The sequence below is a fragment of the Rhinopithecus roxellana genome, chromosome 21, assembly GCF_007565055.1.
Source record: "Rhinopithecus roxellana isolate Shanxi Qingling chromosome 21, ASM756505v1, whole genome shotgun sequence".
NCBI classification, from domain to species: Eukaryota; Metazoa; Chordata; class Mammalia; order Primates; family Cercopithecidae; genus Rhinopithecus; species Rhinopithecus roxellana.
The window spans coordinates 74,556,102-74,578,062 of NC_044569.1; the positions used below are offsets into that span (position 1 = coordinate 74,556,102).

General features: G+C 37.6%; 1 protein-coding gene across 1 annotated transcript in view; it reads right to left on the reverse strand.

Annotated features, from left to right (window-relative positions):
• Nucleotides 1-21,961, reverse strand: part of CDH2 (cadherin 2) — a 222,683-nt gene that overhangs the window by 30,163 nt on the left and 170,559 nt on the right. The window contains exons 8-14 of the mRNA XM_030926084.1: nucleotides 14,455-14,592; nucleotides 13,610-13,795; nucleotides 11,040-11,293; nucleotides 9,467-9,609; nucleotides 6,498-6,731; nucleotides 5,969-6,202; nucleotides 3,915-4,054 (exon numbers count right to left, since the gene is read on the reverse strand). Coding sequence (XP_030781944.1) covers nucleotides 3,915-4,054; nucleotides 5,969-6,202; nucleotides 6,498-6,731; nucleotides 9,467-9,609; nucleotides 11,040-11,293; nucleotides 13,610-13,795; nucleotides 14,455-14,592 — 1,329 coding nt within the window. The remainder of the gene's footprint in view (nucleotides 1-3,914; nucleotides 4,055-5,968; nucleotides 6,203-6,497; nucleotides 6,732-9,466; nucleotides 9,610-11,039; nucleotides 11,294-13,609; nucleotides 13,796-14,454; nucleotides 14,593-21,961) is intronic.

Here is a 21,961-nt window from a genome sequence, read left to right on the forward strand (position 1 = left end):
AAGCAACGGCAGCAAAAGCAAAAATTGACAAATGGGATCTAATTAAACTAAAGAGCTTTTGCACAGCAAAAGAAACTACCATCAGAGTGAACAGGCAACCTACAGAATGGGAGAAAATTTTTGCAACCTACTCATCTGACAAAGGGCTAATATCCAGAATCTACAAAGAACTCAAACAAATATACGAGAAAAAAACAAACAACCCCATCAAAAAGTGGGCAAAGGATATGAACAGACATTTCTCAAAAGAAGATATTCATACAGCCAACAGACACATGAAAAAATGCTCATCATCACTCGCCATCAGAGAAATGCAAATCAAAACCACAATGAGATACCATCTCACACCAGTTAGAATGGCAATCATTAAGAAGTCAGGAAACAACAGGTGTTGGAGAGGATGTGGAGAAATAGGAACACTTTTACACTGTTGGTGGGATTGTAAACTAGTTCAACCATTATGGAAAACAGTATGGCAATTCCTCAAGGATCTAGAACTAGATGTACCATATGACCCAGCCATCCCACTACTGGGTATATACCCAAAGGATTATAAATTATTCTACTACAAAGACACATGTACACGTATGTTTATTGCGGCACTATTCACAATAGCAAAGACTTGGAATCAACCCAAATGTCCATCTGTGACAGACTGGATTAAGAAAATGTGGCACATATACACCATGGAATACTATGCAGCCATAAAAAAGGATGAGTTTGCGTCCTTTGTAGGGACATGGATGCAGCTGGAAACCATCATTCTTAGCAAACTATCACAAGAAGAGAAAACCAAACACCGCATGTTCTCACTCATAGGTGGGAACTGAACAATGAGATCACTTGGACTCGGGAAGGGGAACATCACACACTGGGGCCTATCATGGGGAGGGGGGAGGGGGGAGGAGGGAGGGATTGCATTGGGGAGTTATACATGATATAAATGATGAATTGATGGGTGCTGACGAGTTGATGGGTGCAGCACACCAACATGGCATAAGTATACATATGTAACAAACCTGCACGTTATGCACATGTACCCTAGAACTTAAAGTATAATTAAAAAAAAAAAAAAAAAAAAAAAAAAAAAACATACGGATAAATCACCCAAACTTTGAAGGAAGCTGAAGTCGCCGTGAGTCAACAGGCTTGATGAATTCACATCCTGAGGGAGTCTGCACCCACCACTGACTCTTTCTCATGGGTTTTTATCCAGTATACGAGGGGGTAAACCAAAGGTTGGGGGCAGCGCTGAAGCGCTGTCATGCTAAGGAAGAAGTTCCAAAGGGTGGATTGGAATGTTAAAGCACAGACAAGACACCGTTTAGGAATCTGTTGTAGGATGGAGGTAAGTGAAGGTAGAGGCCTTGGAAATGAAGATAAGTGAATGGATTTCATGAACTGGTTTAGAGATAGAGGAGAAAGAGCCTTGGTGTGGCACTCCTACATCACATATTTTATTGTGTTATGAGGTTAAAAATTAGATGCATAAAAATCCCATTATATAATTTTGTCACAACTGTCTAGAATGAGAACTGCATGCAGAAATCACAACAGAGGATCAGAGATGAGTGGAAGCTGTTGATCTAGACTAATATGCTATCAAGAACCCAGACAAAAAGATACCACAGGAAGGTTGGTACCAAATTTAAAAATTAGCCCCAGAGTACAATACAGATAAAATTCCAGAAAAGTCTTTGGACTTGTGGGGAAGTAGGTATGAAGCAACACATTCACGTCCAAGAGTTTGGCTGGGGTCAAAAAACATCCCCAAAACCCAACAAGCTTCAGAGAATAGGTAAAGAGGAAGCTGAAGATTTATGATAATTATTTTAATAAATCTTATAATAGGTGAGTTTCACCACTTAATCTCAAGCATCGATCTAAGTGGATAAAGTCAATAAATAAGTCTTTCCTAATATAACTATAACAATAAAGCCATATTAAACAATTTATCAAAGGGACTGGTGGGAAAAGGAGAGAAAGACTCTGATCAGGTGACATTAAATACCTCATGGTCCAGTCCCTAATATGAGAATTTTCTTGGTTCTTGCCTCTGAGCCTCCAATTTTGGGCAGCATCCAGTTACTACAGGTGGTCTTACAGTTATTACTACTTTTACTGAAGCCTAACTGAGCTGGTTTTAGGTTTATGCCTTTGTCAAGTACACACAATTACATAAGAAATAAAATACTGGAAGTAGATGATTTATGAGAGAATGTGATCAATACATGTTTGTTGATCTTGAAAACAGCCTAGGAGAGTGAAAGAATAGATTAATTAAATAATTAAGCCAAACATGAATTTTAATATTCAAAGACATTTATAAGCAAAACACCCTAAGGTATATTTATAGAGCCACTTTAATTAGTCAGTATTCAAAACGGCTTTACACATGAGTCAAGTTTTCAACATACTTTAAATATGCATCTCTTCTAAATGAGAGAGCTGGGGTACTGTAAACCAAGCACGGAACCTGGAATTAGAATATGAGACCTTGAGTCCTGGCTCTGTGGGGTTACAAACTCTGAAAGTAAATCATGCAACTTTCTTCAAATGGAAAATGGAAAACTCTAAGGGGCTGCCACAAATATTAAATAATAATGGATGTAAATGTGCTCTGTAAAATGAAGAGTGATTTATCATTTCCTCAAAGGAGTGAAGCAAGAGAAAAAAATGTTCATGAACATTTGCTTTTATTCAATTAATAGCCTTATCAATAATATCTGCATATATACTTAAGACAGTACATTTTAACTTACTGATACTGATGCAAAACCAAGGAATCCTAGGTTCTCTTTCAGACTATTATCCCTGACATTTGCATTAGCCAGTAGAAATTAGATGACTATCAAATGTATCTAAGAATTACCTGTCATAGTGATTTCTCATGGATTACATTAATACTGCCCATATAATTTCAAGAGAAACTGTATCAGAATAGTTAGTTTAGGCTGTGAATTCAGAGAAACCTGCATGCAAACTCTGCATCTATTACTTCCTAAGTGCATGATTTTGTAGAATCTAACCATCCTTAAACTTGGGTTTATACCACAAAAGTGGAGATGTTCACAGTGCTAATATCACAAGTTTCAAGGATTTAAGAGAGAGCAGCACCTAATGTACTTAACAGAATGCCTGGCATGTAGTACACAGCTTATAGATGTTTGCTATGATAACATTGAAAACGTTGCTTCAGAACAGTAGAGATCTTTGTTTTCCATTTATGGCCATTCTCATCCTTGAAGAGGTATGCAGTCCCATATACACATAGTGATACAGGCTCACATTATTTAATGGCCAGAAAGGGATTCTGACATCTATTGAACAACCACTTCGAGCCAGGAACTATGACAGACACTACAAATACAAAGATGAACTAGATGTTCACTCTAACTTCAAATACTTCACAAGAATGTAAGACTCTTAAGGGTAGATTATTTGTTAACTCTGCCCATGGAGGTATCTTCAGGGATTAAAATAGTACCTCAAATATTGGATTTCCTTGGTAAATACTTGTGGAATAAATAGTCTTAGTTTTCTACCATACATATAATTATCTAGATCCCAAAGCAGAAGATGCTTTAATATATTTTGGATATCCAGTGAAGAGAAACTGTAAAGAACAGTATATTTATCATTACATAGATATAACTAGAATTGGGTTTAAAGTCTTTGAAACAATGTTAATTTTTTTTTTTTTTTTTTTTTTTTTTTTACAAAATAAACACAATGACATTTGGTACTTCGAAAAAAAATTGAGAAATATTCAACACACATAGGAAACAATTCACCAAATGACTGATAACAGGAGGGAAACCTGATACCATTTTCTTACTGATGTACTAACACTTCCCACTACTAAATTTATATGATCATAAAATTTCTTTTTAAAGATTGAAAGCACTGCTCACCTGGTCTTCTTCTCCTCCACCTTCTTCATCATATTTTAAAATATTATCTCTTACATCATCTTCTGGATCAATTAAAAGTTGTTTGGCCTGGCGTTCTTTATCCCGGCGTTTCATCCACACCACAAACATCAGCACAAGGACTAGGTAGGAAAATAGTAAAAATACATAATATTGTCATTTTTAAAGCCTGGCCTATCTAGTCACAGTATTCAGTACTAATAATTTATACTTATATAGGCTGAAGGTTTGTAATGCATCTTTCACTCTACTATATATTTCTGACCTCACATTAAGAGAGACAAGACAAAGCAGGCTGAAGCACTGGGTTTAGAGTATGAAGGCCTGGGCTCCCATCCCTGGTGCCCTGCAAACTCATTTGAGAGGTGATCATCCTTGTTCTCAGTTTTACCATCCACATATGGGGACAGTAACTTTTTCTATCTTCCCTTTGGCTTGCTGAAGGATAGTTGTCCTTAATAGGGCCTTGTAAATTCTAGAGACACAAAACAGCAGTAAGTTGTTACTTGCTGTGTTATGTAGGTTGGTCAGTCATCATTACACTCCAAAATTCACAGAAAACAACACTTCTCCAGGAGGACAAAGTTTGCCCGGATGACCTGGGTAGTAAATTGGAACTAAGTCAGGAATTGGACTTTGAGGTTTTGACTCCCAGAGGCTAGTGCATGTTTCAGCTAAGAAAGCTAGGGGATTCATTTGAACACTGAAAAAACATTAGACTTTCATGTTTTATACTTTGTGCCAGGTCTAGAACCATACATTTTCCAGTAAGTTGATGTTAAAATCAGAACCAATTCAGTTTCCTTCAAAACGTCAGTTACTTCTTCATTGCCATAATCCATCATACCTAAGTCTTTCTTGATAAGATTGGCATCTATGGCACATTTCAGTTGAAATGGAAACATATCCCTGAGTGCACATCTAGGAACAAATTCTGTCTAAAATCTGGGGATATCAGTTTATATCCTGAAGCAAAAGATTTAATGACTCCTATTGGAGCACATTTTTATTATTGGCCATAAAAGTAAATATCCTCCTTTTAAAGCCAGATAACATGATCTCATTTGCTATTGTTCCAGGGCTAAATCTAGCAAGTGGATTATTAGTAATAGCATGCAGGTTTCAAATTATAGCCAAAGTAGTCTCCACACAGGAAGTAAAAAATGCTTAGACTTCTATAGTAATTGCTTAGAATAAAAGGATAGAATTCTAAATTACCAGAACACTTGTAAATGGAGAAAACATAAAAGAAATGGCCAACATTTTCAAGAAAGTGATTGGTGTATAGCATGATCACACAATAAACTAAGTCCTGCTGCTATTTCACAATAAAACACAGGGCCCAGGCAATTTATTCTTTTAACCTGCCTGCTTAGAAGTGGTTCCTAAAGTACTTTCCAGTGGTTAATTTTTTGCATTCCATTGAACCAAAGATTGTAAAGTACCTTCAAAAGAAGCAATTCCTTAATCTACACTTACTCTAAAGACAAATTTATTGAGCTGGGTAATCATTTCTATTATCAAACGTGCTGTATGTGAAGTGCAATCTCTCACTCTTTTACACAGCCCTTCAGAAACAAATACCTTGATCCTCGCATGACTGGAGCACGTTGCTGACTGTGCTTTATATGAAGGAAGGTGAAGGAAAGCGATATACTTATTTTCCTAAATCAACAACTACGTGCCATAAATTCATACTCAAATCATAAGAAAAGTGCTCAAACTTGGGATTGTTTAACGTTTTTCCTATGAAAAGCGTTTACTACAGCTCCCTGAGCAATCAGCAAGAGAAAGGGGAAGAGAGCACGGAAGAGGCATGCTGAGGAGGCTTGCTGCAAACCTCAAGTGCTTGAAACAAAGCTCTGGGGTTTTTTCATTCTAAAGTGGACTTGGCCGACCCATATACGATTGGCGAGGAAATGCTGAAAGGTCAAAGGGTTGTTAGACTACTTTGCCAGGCAATAGCAACAAATGACTTTGCTGAACATCCTGGAAGCCAAGAGAACTGAAATCTAAAAGACAGTAAAAGTACTCACTAAGCAGGATGATGATGCAGAGCAGGATGGCAATGATGGCACCAGTGCCAAGCCCTGCACCCACAATCCTGTCCACATCTGTGCAGTCCCCGTTGGAGTCACACTGGCAAACCTTCACGCGCAGGATGGAAATATTTGATTTGGGAGGATTACCCGAATCTGTGATTATGATGGGAACTTCATAGATACCAGCTTCAAGAAATTTTATCTTTAAATTAAGCTGAGCAAAATCACCTACATGAAAAAGGAAAAACATAGTTTGATAGGTAATACTTAAAGTGGTAAAAAAACACATAGCATTGTTCAGAATGTATTTACTACCTAACAGTACACATAAAGTGGATTACAACTATGCTGCATTCTAAATACTTTTTTGGCCGTAAAGGCCTTTAATATCTTACTTAAACTTTAAGTAGCTTTTAAAGTATGTATAATGAGAAGATTACGAAGCACATAAAAATTAACTTTTCATGCCAGGCTTCAAAATCTCTCAACTGCACATATATTCAAATAATTAACCTGTTCTTACCATTAAGCCGAGTGATGGTCCAATTTCTCTTAATAGTCACTGGAGATAAAGGAAGATCAAAAGCAAATGGTCCAGCATTTGGATCAATGTCGTAATCAAGTGCTGTAATATTAATTGAATTGGGGTCTGGAGTTTCGCAAGTCTCTGCCTCTTGAGGTAACACTTGAGGGGCATTGTCATTAATATCAAGTAAATAGATCTGCAGCGTTCCTGTTCCACTCATAGGAGGAATTCCTGAAAAGAGAAAAATCACAAACGATGCTGAACAGTTCTCTCCAATGAGCCTCAATTATGGTGAAATTCTCAAAGCTTCTAACCTTCTGGCCCTTATAACTGTGTAACCTTGGAAAAATTTAGTTGCTATGGCATCTGGGCAGACCATTTCCAGAACAAAGCCCCTTCTTGCTTCCCAGAAAGAATGACCCTGAGCTGCCACTGCTGCTCTGCAGGAGCTGAGCAAGGTGACGAAGAATGCCCCTGCTATGGAATCCCAGACTTTCCTTGCCCCTCCTGCCCATTATTCAGGGCTTGCACAGACCATGCTCCTCCAGGCACTGTGAGGAATGTTGGAGATGCAAACACAGGGCTCATGATCCTGTGGACCCTACTCTTTTTATGGAGAACCAATATATATGCATGAAAGAACATACAGCTTTGACTTCTTGAAACAGTCTACAGACAAGTGATACAGAACCACAGACCTCAACTCAGGAAGGAATATCATGCAGAAGAGAAATGATATTTACTAACCAACCAACTACCTGCTTGAGATCATATTAGGCTGCTCTATGTACATTCTTTCATTGTAATCCTATGACACAGGTTTAAACAGATGAACCTGAGTCTGTAAACTGCTCATGGTCACACACTCTTGTAAGTGGTGGAGTTGTTAATAAAGATGGGTCGGCCTGACCTCAAACCCATTCTCATTCCACAATAATAAAATGCTGTCTCCACCACTTTGTGTGATAATTTAGTCTAGTGATTTGATTTGCTTCTGCTATACTATAAATATTCACATACACATACATATAATATGTTTATGAATATTTTATAAATAATGCTGTACACTGAAGACCAGAGATTTAAGCGACCTGCCAAAGGTCATGCAACTAGGAAGGTGCACATACATACACAATCCTGGGGAGGGAATAAGGAAGAATGTTTACCAATTTCTATGAGGAATATGATAGTTCTAAGATCAGGGAGAGTTGAACTGGAAGTGTATAGTGGCTGTTACAACATTCCAACACCACCATGACCACTATGATACTCAATAGTTTGAGGGACTTTGAAATTTATTATCACATTTAATATTACTATACTTTTGTAACAACCATATAGAATATGTAGGTAGTGAAACAATTTATCAATAATGAAACTAAGGCATAAAGAGTATAAGAGCTTGCCTAATCATTAAGGAACAGAGCTGGGGCTCCAAATCTAGCCTTGTGACTAAAAATAAAGTGCACTTGCAAAACATCACAGCTACATACATTTAACAGGTCACTTCTCTCTCTTATCAAAAGCTTTTCAATTAGAAAACAATCCTTATTGGTGAATGAGAAATCTGGTCGTAACTCACAACCAATATACATACATACATACACATAATTGTATGGCTCTTTAGATCTTAACCTAGTGATTCAAGATGCATTACTTTCAGTTCCACTGTAGAAAGAAAGCCACTGTTTACGGCAAAAAAGCATAAAACAGGTACTAATGATATGCTTTGATGTACAATGGCAAAAGCTATTCCTACAAAGTTCCAACACTATTTAAACAAGAGGTCCCATATTAAAAAGGGTAAGAAATATTTCTTTGGTTGGTCATTACACAAATTTTCTACAAATAGTAATCTCATTAAATCTTAGTATACAGATTTAGAAAGGTTCATTGACATTATTCTTCAAGTATTGGTATGTAACATTTTAGCAATGCAAAATATTTTACAATTTGAAAATTGCAAACACCAACTTCAACCACCAAATTGAAGCCTGCTATTTTTTAATTAAATACCAACAGTCATATTTATAGTTTAATACTGAAAATATTTTAAAATATAGTTGTGTTTCAGTTTTGAAACTATTAATACACAATAGGAATACTTATTTGAGTGGTTAGTTTGTGTCAGCCACTGTTTCAAATGCTTCATATATATGTAGAAGTCATTATATTTTAGTTAAAACACTGAGTAAGGTGCAGATACCTATCTCTATTTAACAAAAAAAGGAAACAAATATATTTAAAACCTCATGCCAATCCCACAGATTCAAAGTGGGAAAGCTGGAGTCTGCGCCTGGGGGTCCTGTAGAACTCCAGAGCCTGAAGTCTGAAGCACACATCATACTGAGAGCTAACAAAGCAAAATAAGCCCCTTATCAGGTCTGCATAAGTTCTCTTTATATTACATATCTCAAAAACGTCCTTATCTATAAATCTTAACCAATTAAAAACCAGCAGAGACTCAGGAAAAAAAGAAGGTACCACGTATATATTCCAAAACCCACACCCTGAAGCTCACTACTCACTTATCTCAATTTATGCACAAAATTAAGTTTCCTAGCCCATGGCAGACAGAAGCAGAGAATTATAAAAAGCAAGACTGATAGAGATGCATATATTAATGGCAGCAAACAGAGTGACTAGAAGACATATAAAAAGAGCCACTCAAAAAACCCAGTGTCTAGGGCCACTGAGGATGGACTTAGGGCATCAACGTGTGACAGCACAATAAGATAACACAGGTATGTCTACATGAATGGTGGATGAACATCAAGAACAGTCATTGCAAAGACTGAAGGATGTTCCAGGACACCTGTCTGAAATGATAAATAAAAGCTGGACCTCGGAGTTATAAAAGTCAGTTTTCCAGGCAATTGAGTTTTGTAGAAATTTTTAATTCCTGAGCATGCATGATGAGGATCTACTGTCTTTCATCAACATACAAGAAAAAACAGGGAACATACCATTGTCAGAAGCAAGGAAAGTAGCATTATATATATTGTTTTTCACATTTGGTGATTCTCGGTCCAAAACAGCAATTGTAGTTATTTGTCCATTCACAGGATCTATTTTTAGCCAATTGGCAGGATCAGATAATTTAGTGTATCTACAAAATAAAAATGAAGTTTAATTTTTTTATATGAGACTTTAAAAAAGCATATTTTACAGGTTTAGTTCCACATGCAACTGGCTCATTAACGTGCATTTCTGTAGATGACAGCTGGAAATACAGCTTTAACATGAAAAAGTATTTCTGTGACAGTGGTATTGGGAGGCACATAAAGGTGGTTTGGTCAGGCATGTAGGGAACATTCTACAGGTGTCTGAGGGACAAGACTAGGAGCACAGTCTCTCTAATGTGGGCTAAAGCAGATTGGAAAGATATCATTTTAGGTTCTCGTCCACTTCAACAGATATGAATGGTGCAGGAAAATAGCTTGAATATAGTTTCTAGATAAGCAGTAGTCTCAATGTATAGGAGTTAAGAGAAATTACAAAAGAAATTGAATACTGTATCACAGAACACGCCTGAAACATTTTAACACTTTATCATGGCCAACATGAAGCCACACTGGAAAGACCACCATAATCCCATTCCTACTTGCATCTTTCACGCTGGGCTGAGCCTCAGATCTATACCTTTGCAAAGAAAGGCCTATAGTCTTGAGTCTAAATTGGCAGATTTATCAGCTTAAATTCCTTTTTAAAATTTGGAGTGGGGATTAACTTTTAAAGATTAGATAACCAATCGGATTGGAAAAGGTATGCTATGTTTGGAGAGGTAAAAGTTGTAGGATTTCAATACCTCTATTAACTGGCTATTTATTAATAGCTGTCTTGATTTCAGTGAATAGAGAAATGGAGAACATTTAACATTTAATAAAAGATAACAATATGAAGTTATCTTCTAGCAGCAGTTCTGTAAGAAGTTTAATGAAATATAAGTTAATTTTAAAAATGATCATCACCTGCTTTGGAGAACAGTCGCATGGGGTGTGCTCTGCCAACCATCCACTCCCTCATCAGGAAGGATAAATTAGATTTTGCTGAGTTTGGAAATCTTTACAGATAGGTTTTATAAGTTAAATAACTACTGTACAGGTAAGGGATGTTACTTAGCTCTTAGATACTGGTTTTGGCATAAGCTTTCTTTCCTTCATGATGCATGGAGGAGAGATAAATGTTATAAGCTTCTGAAAGTTCCCTGTAGAACGTTTTTGTGATGTTTGGCATAAAGGCACAGGCTAAATAATTCTACAGTATTTTTAAAGTAAAAATGGCAGATACAGAGAAGCAAGAACAGCTTTTTCTTTAAATAATAAAGCCATTTTAATATGGATACAGATATCTATATCTAATATAGTCATTGACTGAGAAGAAAATTCAAAGAATTTTAAATTATCTTTTAATATGTAGTTTTGATTCCAATGAAAATTTCTTACTCAAATAGTGAATTAGATAGTGAATAGTGAATAGTGATAGTGAATAGTGAATTAGAACATAAGCTCCAAAAACACTGCAAACAGCATTTCATACCTAATATTTTGCTGCATATATCGATCTGGGTCCTGAGCAGTGAATGTTGTCAACATGGTACCGGCATGAAGCCCTTCTTCTTGTCGAATGATCTTAGGATTGGGAGCAAAATAAGGGTTTTCATTTACGTCAATAACTGTAACAGACACGGTTGCAGTTGACTGAGGTGGGTGCTGAATTCCCTTGGCTAATGGCACTTGATTTTCTGCAGCAACAGTAAGGACAAACATCCTATTTGTTTCAAAGTCGATTGGCTGGAAAATAAAAAGGAAGCCATATTTTTGCAGGAAATAAGAATGCTTGCATTCTGTAGTTTATTCCTCTATCAACTCCATTTCCAAAAAATTAATTTGTTCATTTACTACATGATAAAGTTCCTCTCAAGTTTCTGGAAAACATGCATTAGCATGGTCACTTATCAAAATATTTATTCCAATTAACCTAACTATAAATCTTGAGTACTTAAAAGATTTATGTTCACAAAACAATGCACATGATTACTGCACAGATTATTTAGGTACATCTAAAAACTTGATTATTCTTAAGAATAGCATTGTTGACTAAAAATACTAAATAATTTAAAGTCAATGAGAACATGATTGTCTAAATGCACACTCTCAAATATTAGTACAAAGATCACTCCTCATCCAGGAAAGTTTTCACCAGTCTATGATGAATTGAAAACAACCCAAAAATCAGAAAATGTAATTTTTAAATAAAGCTAAACTTATTTGATTTAAAAATACCTTTCATAATTTGAAGTACACATTTTGCAGTACAAACGTATACCTAATCACAAACACACCTTTTAAAAATAATACTGTTGGTAGGTGGAAAAAATTTTTCTTTTCCTCTTAGCAAACTAAAACTCTGTTGTCTTCCAGAATATTTCTGAGTATTTTACTGGTCTGTAAAATCCCCAAGCTTAAGAAAAACACTCTAGATAAATGCAATGCACAAATAACCCTTCATGTAAATATTAACTTCCAAAGTTCACTGAATCCTGCTGTCACTAGAAATGTTACCAGGAGTCAACTGACTGGACATTCACTCTTAATTTCCCATGTTCACCTGCTAATGGAGGTGCAAATAAGCATTAATGTGCAGTAATAACAGGAAAAACAAGAGCATTAAGATCTCTTAGGCTCATAACTGGTAGCCTAAGAATGATCAAGAGGTGACGCTCATGAGAAAGCCTCATTATCAGCAGAAACTGTATCAGCTTCCTACCCTAGACCACCTTTTAAAATCTTCAAACACATCGTTTTTTTCTCTCTAAAATCCCCAATTCAACATTCCTTTCTCTAGTATTTTAAACAAGGCAGAAAAAATGCCAAAAAGTAAGACTGCAATATTTAGAGTGATTTCACTAGCCACAGGAAACTTTCCCCTGATGTAACATTTATTTAAGCTAAGGGGTATACGCACAGTTCAAAGTCCTTTAATGTGTATGAAGCTCATTTATCTCTCATAACACCATGACTAACGTACTGTTATCAGCCCCTTTCTGCATGAGAAACCTAGAATTTACAGTGATTAAATAGCTGGCCATGACCACACAGATATCAGGAGCAGCGCTGAGACTCTACACAGACAGCGGACTCGAGTTGGTGCTTTTGATCACCACGTTCCTTCTGAGAGTTTCCACTCCCATTCCATTCTACTCACGCATCTGCATAATTCTTGGCAACTTTAGCACATCTTTCTACGTAAGGTCAACATTTAGGTTCACTTACAAATCAAGAGTGTTTACGTGGGAGGCAAAGAAGTAAATCTCTTTACTGGGCGGCTAAAAGAAAGGGATGTTCACTTTAACAGGCTTTTCCATTCTAGCTATGCGTTTATTATTCTTGAAGAACATCCCCTTGGCTTCTAGCATTCAATTGTTTTGTTTGGTTCTTTTTTGACCATAAGATCAGAAGAACCGATTTCTTAACGTCTCAGAAACAGCATTTAAAAACAGCCATGCAAATGCAAGAGCTTTCTGAAATGCAGGCTTTCTTCTTGCCTACTCATTGCATTTTACTTCTATGGCTTTTCTGGTTTGTTCACTATCTGCCAATATTCTAACAGCTGTAGATATGAAAATAGCAGGTGTGAGGCATCATTCTTAATAGCTATCAATGGTGATTAAAACTTCAGAATGTGATATATCACGAACATATCAACTACACCGACAGTTAATGTTGCTTAGGCCAGTCCTGTACTCAGATTGGTAAAAACTGTCCAAACTGATTCAAAATCAATCATCAAAACGCTCACAAAATTCTCACTCAAAACTCATTCAAAAACTCACGAAACTCTCATCGCAAACCTCTCATTCAAAAACTCTCACATCAGTGATGATGCCTCAGCATAAATTAAGTATAATTTATGTAATTATAAATTATACTTTATAAGTAAGTATATAGTATATTGGGAGGTAAGACGTAACCTCCCAAATATATATCAGACCCACACCTGGAGATATCTGAAAGAAAAACGTCCTAAGTTTCCATTGCAAAACAATGAGTGGGGGGACATATATTGGTCCTTGCTGAGCAGCTGTCAGTGGCCTGAGGAACACTTACTTTGACCACGGTGACTAACCCGTCGTTGCTGTTTGGGTCGGTCTGGATGGCAAACCGTCCTGTAGGATCTCCGCCACTGATTCTGTACACTGCATTCCAGGCTGGTGTATGGGGTTGATCCTTATCAGTCACAGTTAGATTAGCTACTATGACATCTACCCTGTTCTCAGGAACTTCACCATAAAACTGTGAGAAAGACAAACCTGAGTCAGAGGAGCAGCGTGGACCACTGAAGGACAACTTGTCTGGATGACCACACCGTCCAATTTTACTGCCCCATTAAATTTTTATTATCAACACTAAATAAGGAGACTGATAACGCAGGTAATCACAGCATTTATGTCTGACTTTAAAAATACTGTAACATTTTTCAGTAGTCCAGTTTTTTTCTATATTACCTTACAGTTTCATTAATATTAAAATCGGCATCCATTTGTGAGTCTCTAGGTGATTATGGTGGGGTGGGGGAAAGAACTTGTCTGCACAAAATGATTTTACCCCAGATATGGATAATTATATGCTGACAAAGTAGCATAAATCAGTTATGCAGCTCATGCATCTGAAAATATTCATAAGCATTTTGTTACAACAGCACAGTCTTTTTAGGACGTGTTTTCCAGGCAGCTTATTTTAACAACTTTAGCAGTGGACTTGGAGACTACAAGGAAACAAATTACTTGGATGCCTCATGTAAGGCCCTGATGACAGAAATGTCCTAGTTAGCAGCCATGCTACTACTAGGTAAAGCAAGTTCCACCTCTATTTAACACATTTATTATTCATGACCAAACTTCTCAGTAACGAACTATAGACCCAAAGTTGTGTGAGTGACAGGCTGTACTCACCGTCATGGCAGTAAACTCTGGAGGATTGTCATTGACATCTGTCACTGTGATGATGGCCGTGGCTGTGTTTGAAAGGCCATATGTGGGATTGCCTTCCATGTCTGTAGCCTGAATTATTAACGTATACTGTTGCACTTTCTAAAAAGAAATAAAGATAACAACTTAAATGAAACTAGTTCCTCAAGAAGACATAACAGTTGTTCTGTAAATGGCTCTTTATAATGCAAGGAGAGCATGGCATCATTCATTCTGATTAACATGACTTGAAATTTCCCAAGTGGAGTTCCCTTAGAAGCACAGGTCTGGTCCCTGTCTAGAGAGATTTAACTGTGTATATTCACCTCTACTGGCAGAAAGGAACGCAATGCAGACGTGTGAAATTCACAGCTAAGCTGAAACCTCCATCTGGTTCCAACTTTCGCCTTTCTTCACTTCACAGGATTGTGATCAAGCATTCAAGTCATTTGGTTCATATTTACTTTCTTGTATGTTAATTTCTACCCAGTTTAGGATACTAAAGACAATGAAGAATCTCAAGAGAGGGAGAAGAATGCATACATAATTCACGAAGTATGTAAGCTTTCCTTTTATATGTTCTTACATATATTCTATTTTAACAGGGTAGATGCAATATTTCCCCTTAAATTCCATTAATACATATAATTCAAAACCATATAGAAGAGATACACAGCATTCTTAAACAAAGTCAAAACTTGAAGGTTTTACGTTTATTTCCATAGTCTTCTAACGGCATATATCTGATAATTGCGTATTCAATGGATTAGGATTTGGGTGTAACACTCATTGTGTCCGCTGTTTTGAGCACAGACCTACAATGGACATAAATATTGATACATTTACATGTAGATGATTATTATTAGATAGGCATCCACTACTTTCAAATCCCAGGTTGACTGTTTTAAAAGAGAGCCAAATTAAGCTGTAATAGATCTAAGAGAAAATGCTGAGATTGAGAAGTCAGGCATTTGTCGAAAAAGTTTTATATTAGGAAAGCCTAACTACAAACAATATCTAAAATCATTTGGAATCTCTGTGGAAATTGGCACAGATAGATCAAAAACAGTGATCATTTTCATAAATGTTAAAACATTCTGAACAACAAAATCCACTACATACAAAAATAAACTGTCACTGCAAAGTGCAGTTTTCCCTGATTCTAAATATAGCTAACATTATGAATGGCCATTCCTAAGGGATTTCTGGAGCTTAGATAGAACGGACAGAAATTGTAGCTTTTGATTTAGTTGTCAGAGGGAGGGGCAAAGAAAAGAAAGGAGTAGGAGGGAAAGCCAAACCGCCCACATTAGATTCTAAGTCTCTGTCTGTCCACCCAAATGCCAATCTCTAGCAGTTATTTCAGTTATTTTTGTCTTCCTAAAAGAGAACATGTTAGACTTTTTTGAATTAAAAAACACACACAAAGAAATAATGTTGGTTGAGTCATTTAATTTTTCTTAACCCACAGTACCTCGCTATAACGTGAACATAAGCTATAATACTTCTTCAATTGGTTTTCTTCCCCAGTTAGAAGTGTCACTTCAGCTTAATGCTTTCATGGTTAGTGAGAGAATTTTGCGGGGCATTCAGTTCAGCCTCCCAGCTGAAAACCATGAAAATAAAAAAAATTATGACTTTTGAAATTTGAGTTTTGTTAGCTGTTATTTGCAGAAACAGATGAACATTCTCAAAAAGAGAGAAAAAAGGAAGTTTACTTTTTAAGAAGTTAACTCACATAGGTATTACATGAAGGTATAGTTCTTTCCTAATGTCTATTCTACAAAAATCTTTAGAATTGTGTATGCATAATACATCCAATAATTTTCCACTGATCTGCAATACTGGAATTAGTAGCTAATACTTGAAATTTCTTATTGCTGCAAGCTAGTCTGGAAATTTTAAATTACAAAAGGACACTTGTTATTTCCAAAGTACAGTATCTCTTCAAATTAAAAAAAAATTCAGTTGGTAAATAATGTCATCTCCATTTTCAAATGCCTGATTGGTAAAATATTCTTATATGTAGTAAGGAAGCCTTGATGGCCTATGTTTTAGATAATGAACTGCTTAGAGCTTCTTGCCTAATTTGGTCACTGGGCATCTGTTTGTGAATGACTGACATTTAGATTCCCTAAGGGTTCGACTTCCCGCTCTCATAGTACCTCAGCTGATCAAGGGGATTCTGCTTGAAAACTTCTCTTCCCTTCCTGCTCTATATAGAATACAATCCGAACTCATCTGCTTGCTGTCAATCCTTCCCTCTCTGAAACTCGCCTGTTTTACAAAAGTGATTCCTCCCATTCGCTTACCCCACACCTGGAGCTATTTTGCATTTATCTTCAAATGCCCTGTCATGATCCTATGTCACAGAATTTGGCATTCATCTCTGCCTAGACTAGTGGATGTTACCCAGAGTGAACATTTTGGGTTGTCACAACTAAGGAGTGCTTAGTTGTGACAACCAAACTTAGTACCGACATCTAATAGGTAGAGGCCAAGGATGCTGCTAAACATCCTACGATACACAAGATAGGCCTCATCACCAAGTAAAAATGTCATAGTGTCCTGGTTGAGAAACCCTTGCCTGGAATATCATTCCCTTCATTCCAAGCCTGGCTAACATGTGGCTTAAAAGCTACTTTGGAGATGACTTCTGCCAAGTCCTCAGGACAGAGCCCTCACAACACATCCCATCACTGTTTATAGTTTATATGGCTGTTACCGGTCGTGTATCTGTATCTGCCTCACTGTGCATGTGTGTGCATATATACAGACAGACACACACACACACACACACACACACACGTCCCAAGGGCCCTTGCTTTGTTGATGCTTGTGTCACTGGCATATGGCACAGTGCCTGACTCAGAGTAAGAATTCAACAAATGCTTCTGACTTGGTGGATGGATGGGTGAATGCATAAGAAACCTTGCGTTTTGCACGATCTTACCTCAGGTAAAGAAAAAACCATCTTCTATTCACATGGATAGTTATAATTTATTTATTAAAACCCATACTGGGAGCATAAACTAGCTCACCTTTTCCCAAAACCACAGTGATTCATATACAATAGTCCCAATTCTAATATTTCCTCATACCATGAGTCACTTCCTATTTATCTTGACATTAATTTGCTATTTAAAGCTTAATTTATTGTAGAAGTCCCATAAATGGAAAGCTAGCATCACTTATCATAAATATGACAGTAAAAAATAAACATGATGAATTTCTTAAGATTCTGGCAGTCTCTACTTGATGAAGTAGCACCTGAAAGGCTGTGTCCGCTTGCTGTCCTAGAGGCGTCTCTGCATTTACCAATTAAAATCTTACGCACGTGCAGCACTATTTTGAAACACAACTAGAGTGACATCAGTGAATGAGGAGGTGAGAACATTTAGTCATTCATACAGCAGACATTTAATGAATGTCTTCTAAATGCCAGGCAATGGAGTATTTACTTGGATAAAACAGTGGCCAAAACGAGATACAGCCTTGCTTTCATTAAGTGATGGAGGCAGAGAGTAACAGGTGATAGGACCATAGAGAGCCACCAAATGCATGAGTGCAAGTATAGAAATGGCAGGAAGAAGTAATATGAAGAACCTTCAATAGTGTATACCAACTATTAGGTTGGTACAAAAGTAACTGCAGCGTTTGTCATTACTTTTAATGGCAATTACTTTTAATGTCATTACTTTTTTTGATTAAAAAGAGAACTTGATGACTAAACAGATTGTGGGTAGTAAAGGCAATTAAACTACGACCTTGGGAGACTGAGGAGAAGGTCCTGGTCACGTGAAATAGGAAATTCATCATAAATCACAGATTTCAGGACATGACATATTTGCCTCTAGATAAACTGCGCTGGGGACAGAGAGTTGAGTAATAATGGCACCAAAACTTAGGAGGGAAGTATAGATTTGTGACTCTGTTCAAATTCTTAACTGCTAAGCCCCAGTCCCCTTATCTGTGAAATGGGACTAAAAGTACCATCTACCTTATAAATGTGTAGTCTAACTTTCTTTTGTATATGTACTACATGCTGGCAGTGTTCCAAGGGCCTTGATTTAAAAACTAAAAACAACTTTTATTGAGTTTGAGCACTATGTGCCCGGCAGAGTGCTACACACTATGCATTATTTCATTTAGTCCTCACAATAATCCTATGAGGCAGGTGGGGTTTTGAAACCCCATTTTACAGATGAGGAAACAGGCTTGCGAAGGTACAGAAGCTTGCCATGGACACCCAGCCATAAGAGGCACAGACTAGACTTGAACTCAGGTCTGAGTCAAGAATCTGTACCATTAATCAACCCACTATGTGAGTGCCTTCTAAGATGGTCAGAGTACTGCACACACGCAGCATGTGCACAGGTCAAGCGGGGAAAGCAGATGGAAAGCCGGACTTCAAGTGGATGAGGAAGGAGTGGAAGTATTTTTTGTTTGCTTGTTCTTGAGACAGGGTCTCACTCTGTCACACGGGCTGGACTGCAGTGGCGCGATTATGGCTCACTGCAGCCTTGACCACCCAGATTCAGGTGACAGGTGATCCTCTTACCTTAGCCTCCTGAGTAGCTGGGATTACAGGCATGTGCCACCACGCCTGGCTAATTTTTTGTATTTTTAGTAGAGATAGGGTTTTGCCATGTGGCCCAGGCTGGTCTCAAACTCCTGGGCTCAAGTGATCTGCCTGCCTTGAGTACAGGCTGCCCCTTGGAGAAAACTGGTAGGGAACTCAGGGAAAGTATAGTAACTTAAACATTTCTTTAAGATTCATGTTCAGGGTAATGAGACAAGGAACATCTGCCCCACCGGATGTTGAGAATGGGTATCTAGATATACTTTCTGTGCAACACAGTCTATATAGAGGTATGCAGAGACTATTGTGGGTGCTCAGAGAAGGGATTGAGAACTGGCTCTCAGAGGGTAAGCATCAGCCTGTTATGTAGGAAAAGAATATTGAGGCAGAACAAATGGGAACAGGGAACAGAAGAATAGAAAACTTCCTATTTGCACAAGGACTGCGTGTGGTTCAATAAACGGTTGGGCATCATTTGTATGTGAAAGGAAATTAATTCTAGGAGGTTAGGTTAAGGAGGGTTTTGGGGCCAAGGTCACAGAGGATCTGGAATGCACTATTAAAAAGCTCTAACTTCATCCTATAGGGCGTGGAGAGCCATGTTACCACAGCGGACACCCAGCAGGTTTGTAGATTATAAAGCAACCTGTAGAGAAAGGAAGATTGAAGACACAACAGAAAACAGGAGAACACCCCTTCAGGATGGAACTAGGAGTTGAAGGCACAAACAGAAAGATTATTAGGTTTGGAAAACAGGAAGTATTTCTTTCATCTTACGAGGAGGAGTAAAGGTGATAGATAGTGCTCAACCAGGAGATGCTGCTGTTGCTATTCATCATGGCAATGGGGAAAACAATAGCTCAGATGTATTGGGCACTGTACTGAATGCTTTTCAAAATGCTTTTAAATACACACACACACACACACACACACACATTTTTTTTAAGACAGGGTGATATGGTTTGGCTCTGGGTCCCCACCCAAATCTCACCTTGAATTGTAATCCTCATAATCCCCATGTGTCAAGGGCGGAACCGGGTGGAGGTAACTGAATCATGGGGGCAGTTTCCCCCATACTGTTCTCATGATAATGTGTGAGTCTCACAAGATCTGATGGTTTTATAAGTGTCTGGCATTTCCCTTGCTTGCATTCTTCATTTCTCTCCTTCCGCCCTGTGAAGAGGTACCTTCTGCCATGATTCTAGGCTTCCTGAGGCCTCCCCAGCCACGCGGAACTGTGAGCCAATTAAACCTCTTTTCTTTATAAATTATCCAGTCTCAGGTATTTCTTCACAGCAGTGTGAGAACAGACTAGTACAGAGGGTCTCACTCTGCCACTCAGGCTGCAGCGCAGTGGTGCAATCATGGCTCACTGCAGCCTTGACCTCCCAGGCTCAGGTGATTCTCCTGCTCAGCCTCCCAAGTGGCTGGGACTACAGGTGCACACCACCATGCCCAGTTAATTTTGTATTTTTTGTAAAGATGGGGTTTTGCCATGTTGTCCAGGCAGGTCTTGAACTTCTGGGCTCAAGCCATCCACCCACCTCAACCTCCCAAAATGCTGTGATTACAGGTATGGGCCACCACACTGGCCTGAATGCTTCGTGTGTCATGTTAGATAATTCTTAAAACTGTCCCATGAGGTAGGTAATATTATTATTCTCATTTACAGATGCAGGAGCTGAGGTTTCAGGTTAATACACTGGAAGTCAAACAGCCCATAATAAGCAGAGCCAGAGTTCAAACCTGGGGGGAGCAAGGGTGAGTCACTGGCAGTCCTGCACAAAAAGGGAGGAAAATGGACATGAAGTGGAAAGGCCAGGAATACTACCAGCAAGTAATGTCACAAGAGGACAGATAGGAATAAACGCTGAAGACTGGGGTAATGTGGCAAATACACCTTTAGGTCTGGAGACGCTGAAGAATTAAAACTGAATTTTTAAAACCTGAAGATTAAAGAAAAATAAAAAGCTGAATCTCAGTAAGCATTTCAGTGATTAGGAGTTCAATCACTTAAAGGTGTCATACATCCTGAGAGAACGAGAATATTACTTTTGACAGAAAGGAAACTGTGAATTCTAATAGAAATAAAAGAATTTCAAGCCTGCACGAGGCCTGAAAAAGTCAAAGTAATTTATCCCCGGCCTCAGGAAGAATTACCATAAACCATCCGAGATAGATACATTTTTTCTATGTTAAATGACTCTCAGAAAAGGAAGGTTTTCCATAATTTTCCCTAGTAACTCATTGTTGTGTTTAATAATTTCACTGTCAAGAAGCTATTTCTCATACTGTATCTAACCCAGAATTCTATAGTTTCAAATCCATTTCCACATTAGTTTCATCAAGGGGTAGTGAACAGCTTCTCTATCCACTGGAAGATAAACTTAACGATGATTATGGCCTCACGTCAGGCTTTCATCCTCTAAATGAAATACAGTCTCTTTGATTTTTAAACATGGTTGGTCTGTTTTAGTAAAAAGTATCTTTAATTTTCCATGCCTCGTTCTTTTCATAAAACAGCCAGTCTAAATGAGATAGGAATATTACCGTATGAAAACAGGATGAAGTCTCATTTCTGTATCTCACAATGACAATGTGAATGAAAGAGAAATATTAGGATTATGAAATGAACTAAATCTACTTGGTATATGAGCAACCTGGCACTGAAGAAAGAATACTGAAAATTACCCCAGATTCTCAGATAAATTATGGCATTCATGCTGAGTTTATCAGCATATAAAAATAGTATTTCATATGGTAATGAAGAGGTGAAAATATATACATGTTCCAAATATTACTGAACTAAAAGTACTACTTAAGAAACTAAACTGATTTCAACAATCTCTGATGCAAATCAATTCTAGAAAAAGAACTGTTGATGCCTACAAGTTAATAGGTACAATGTCA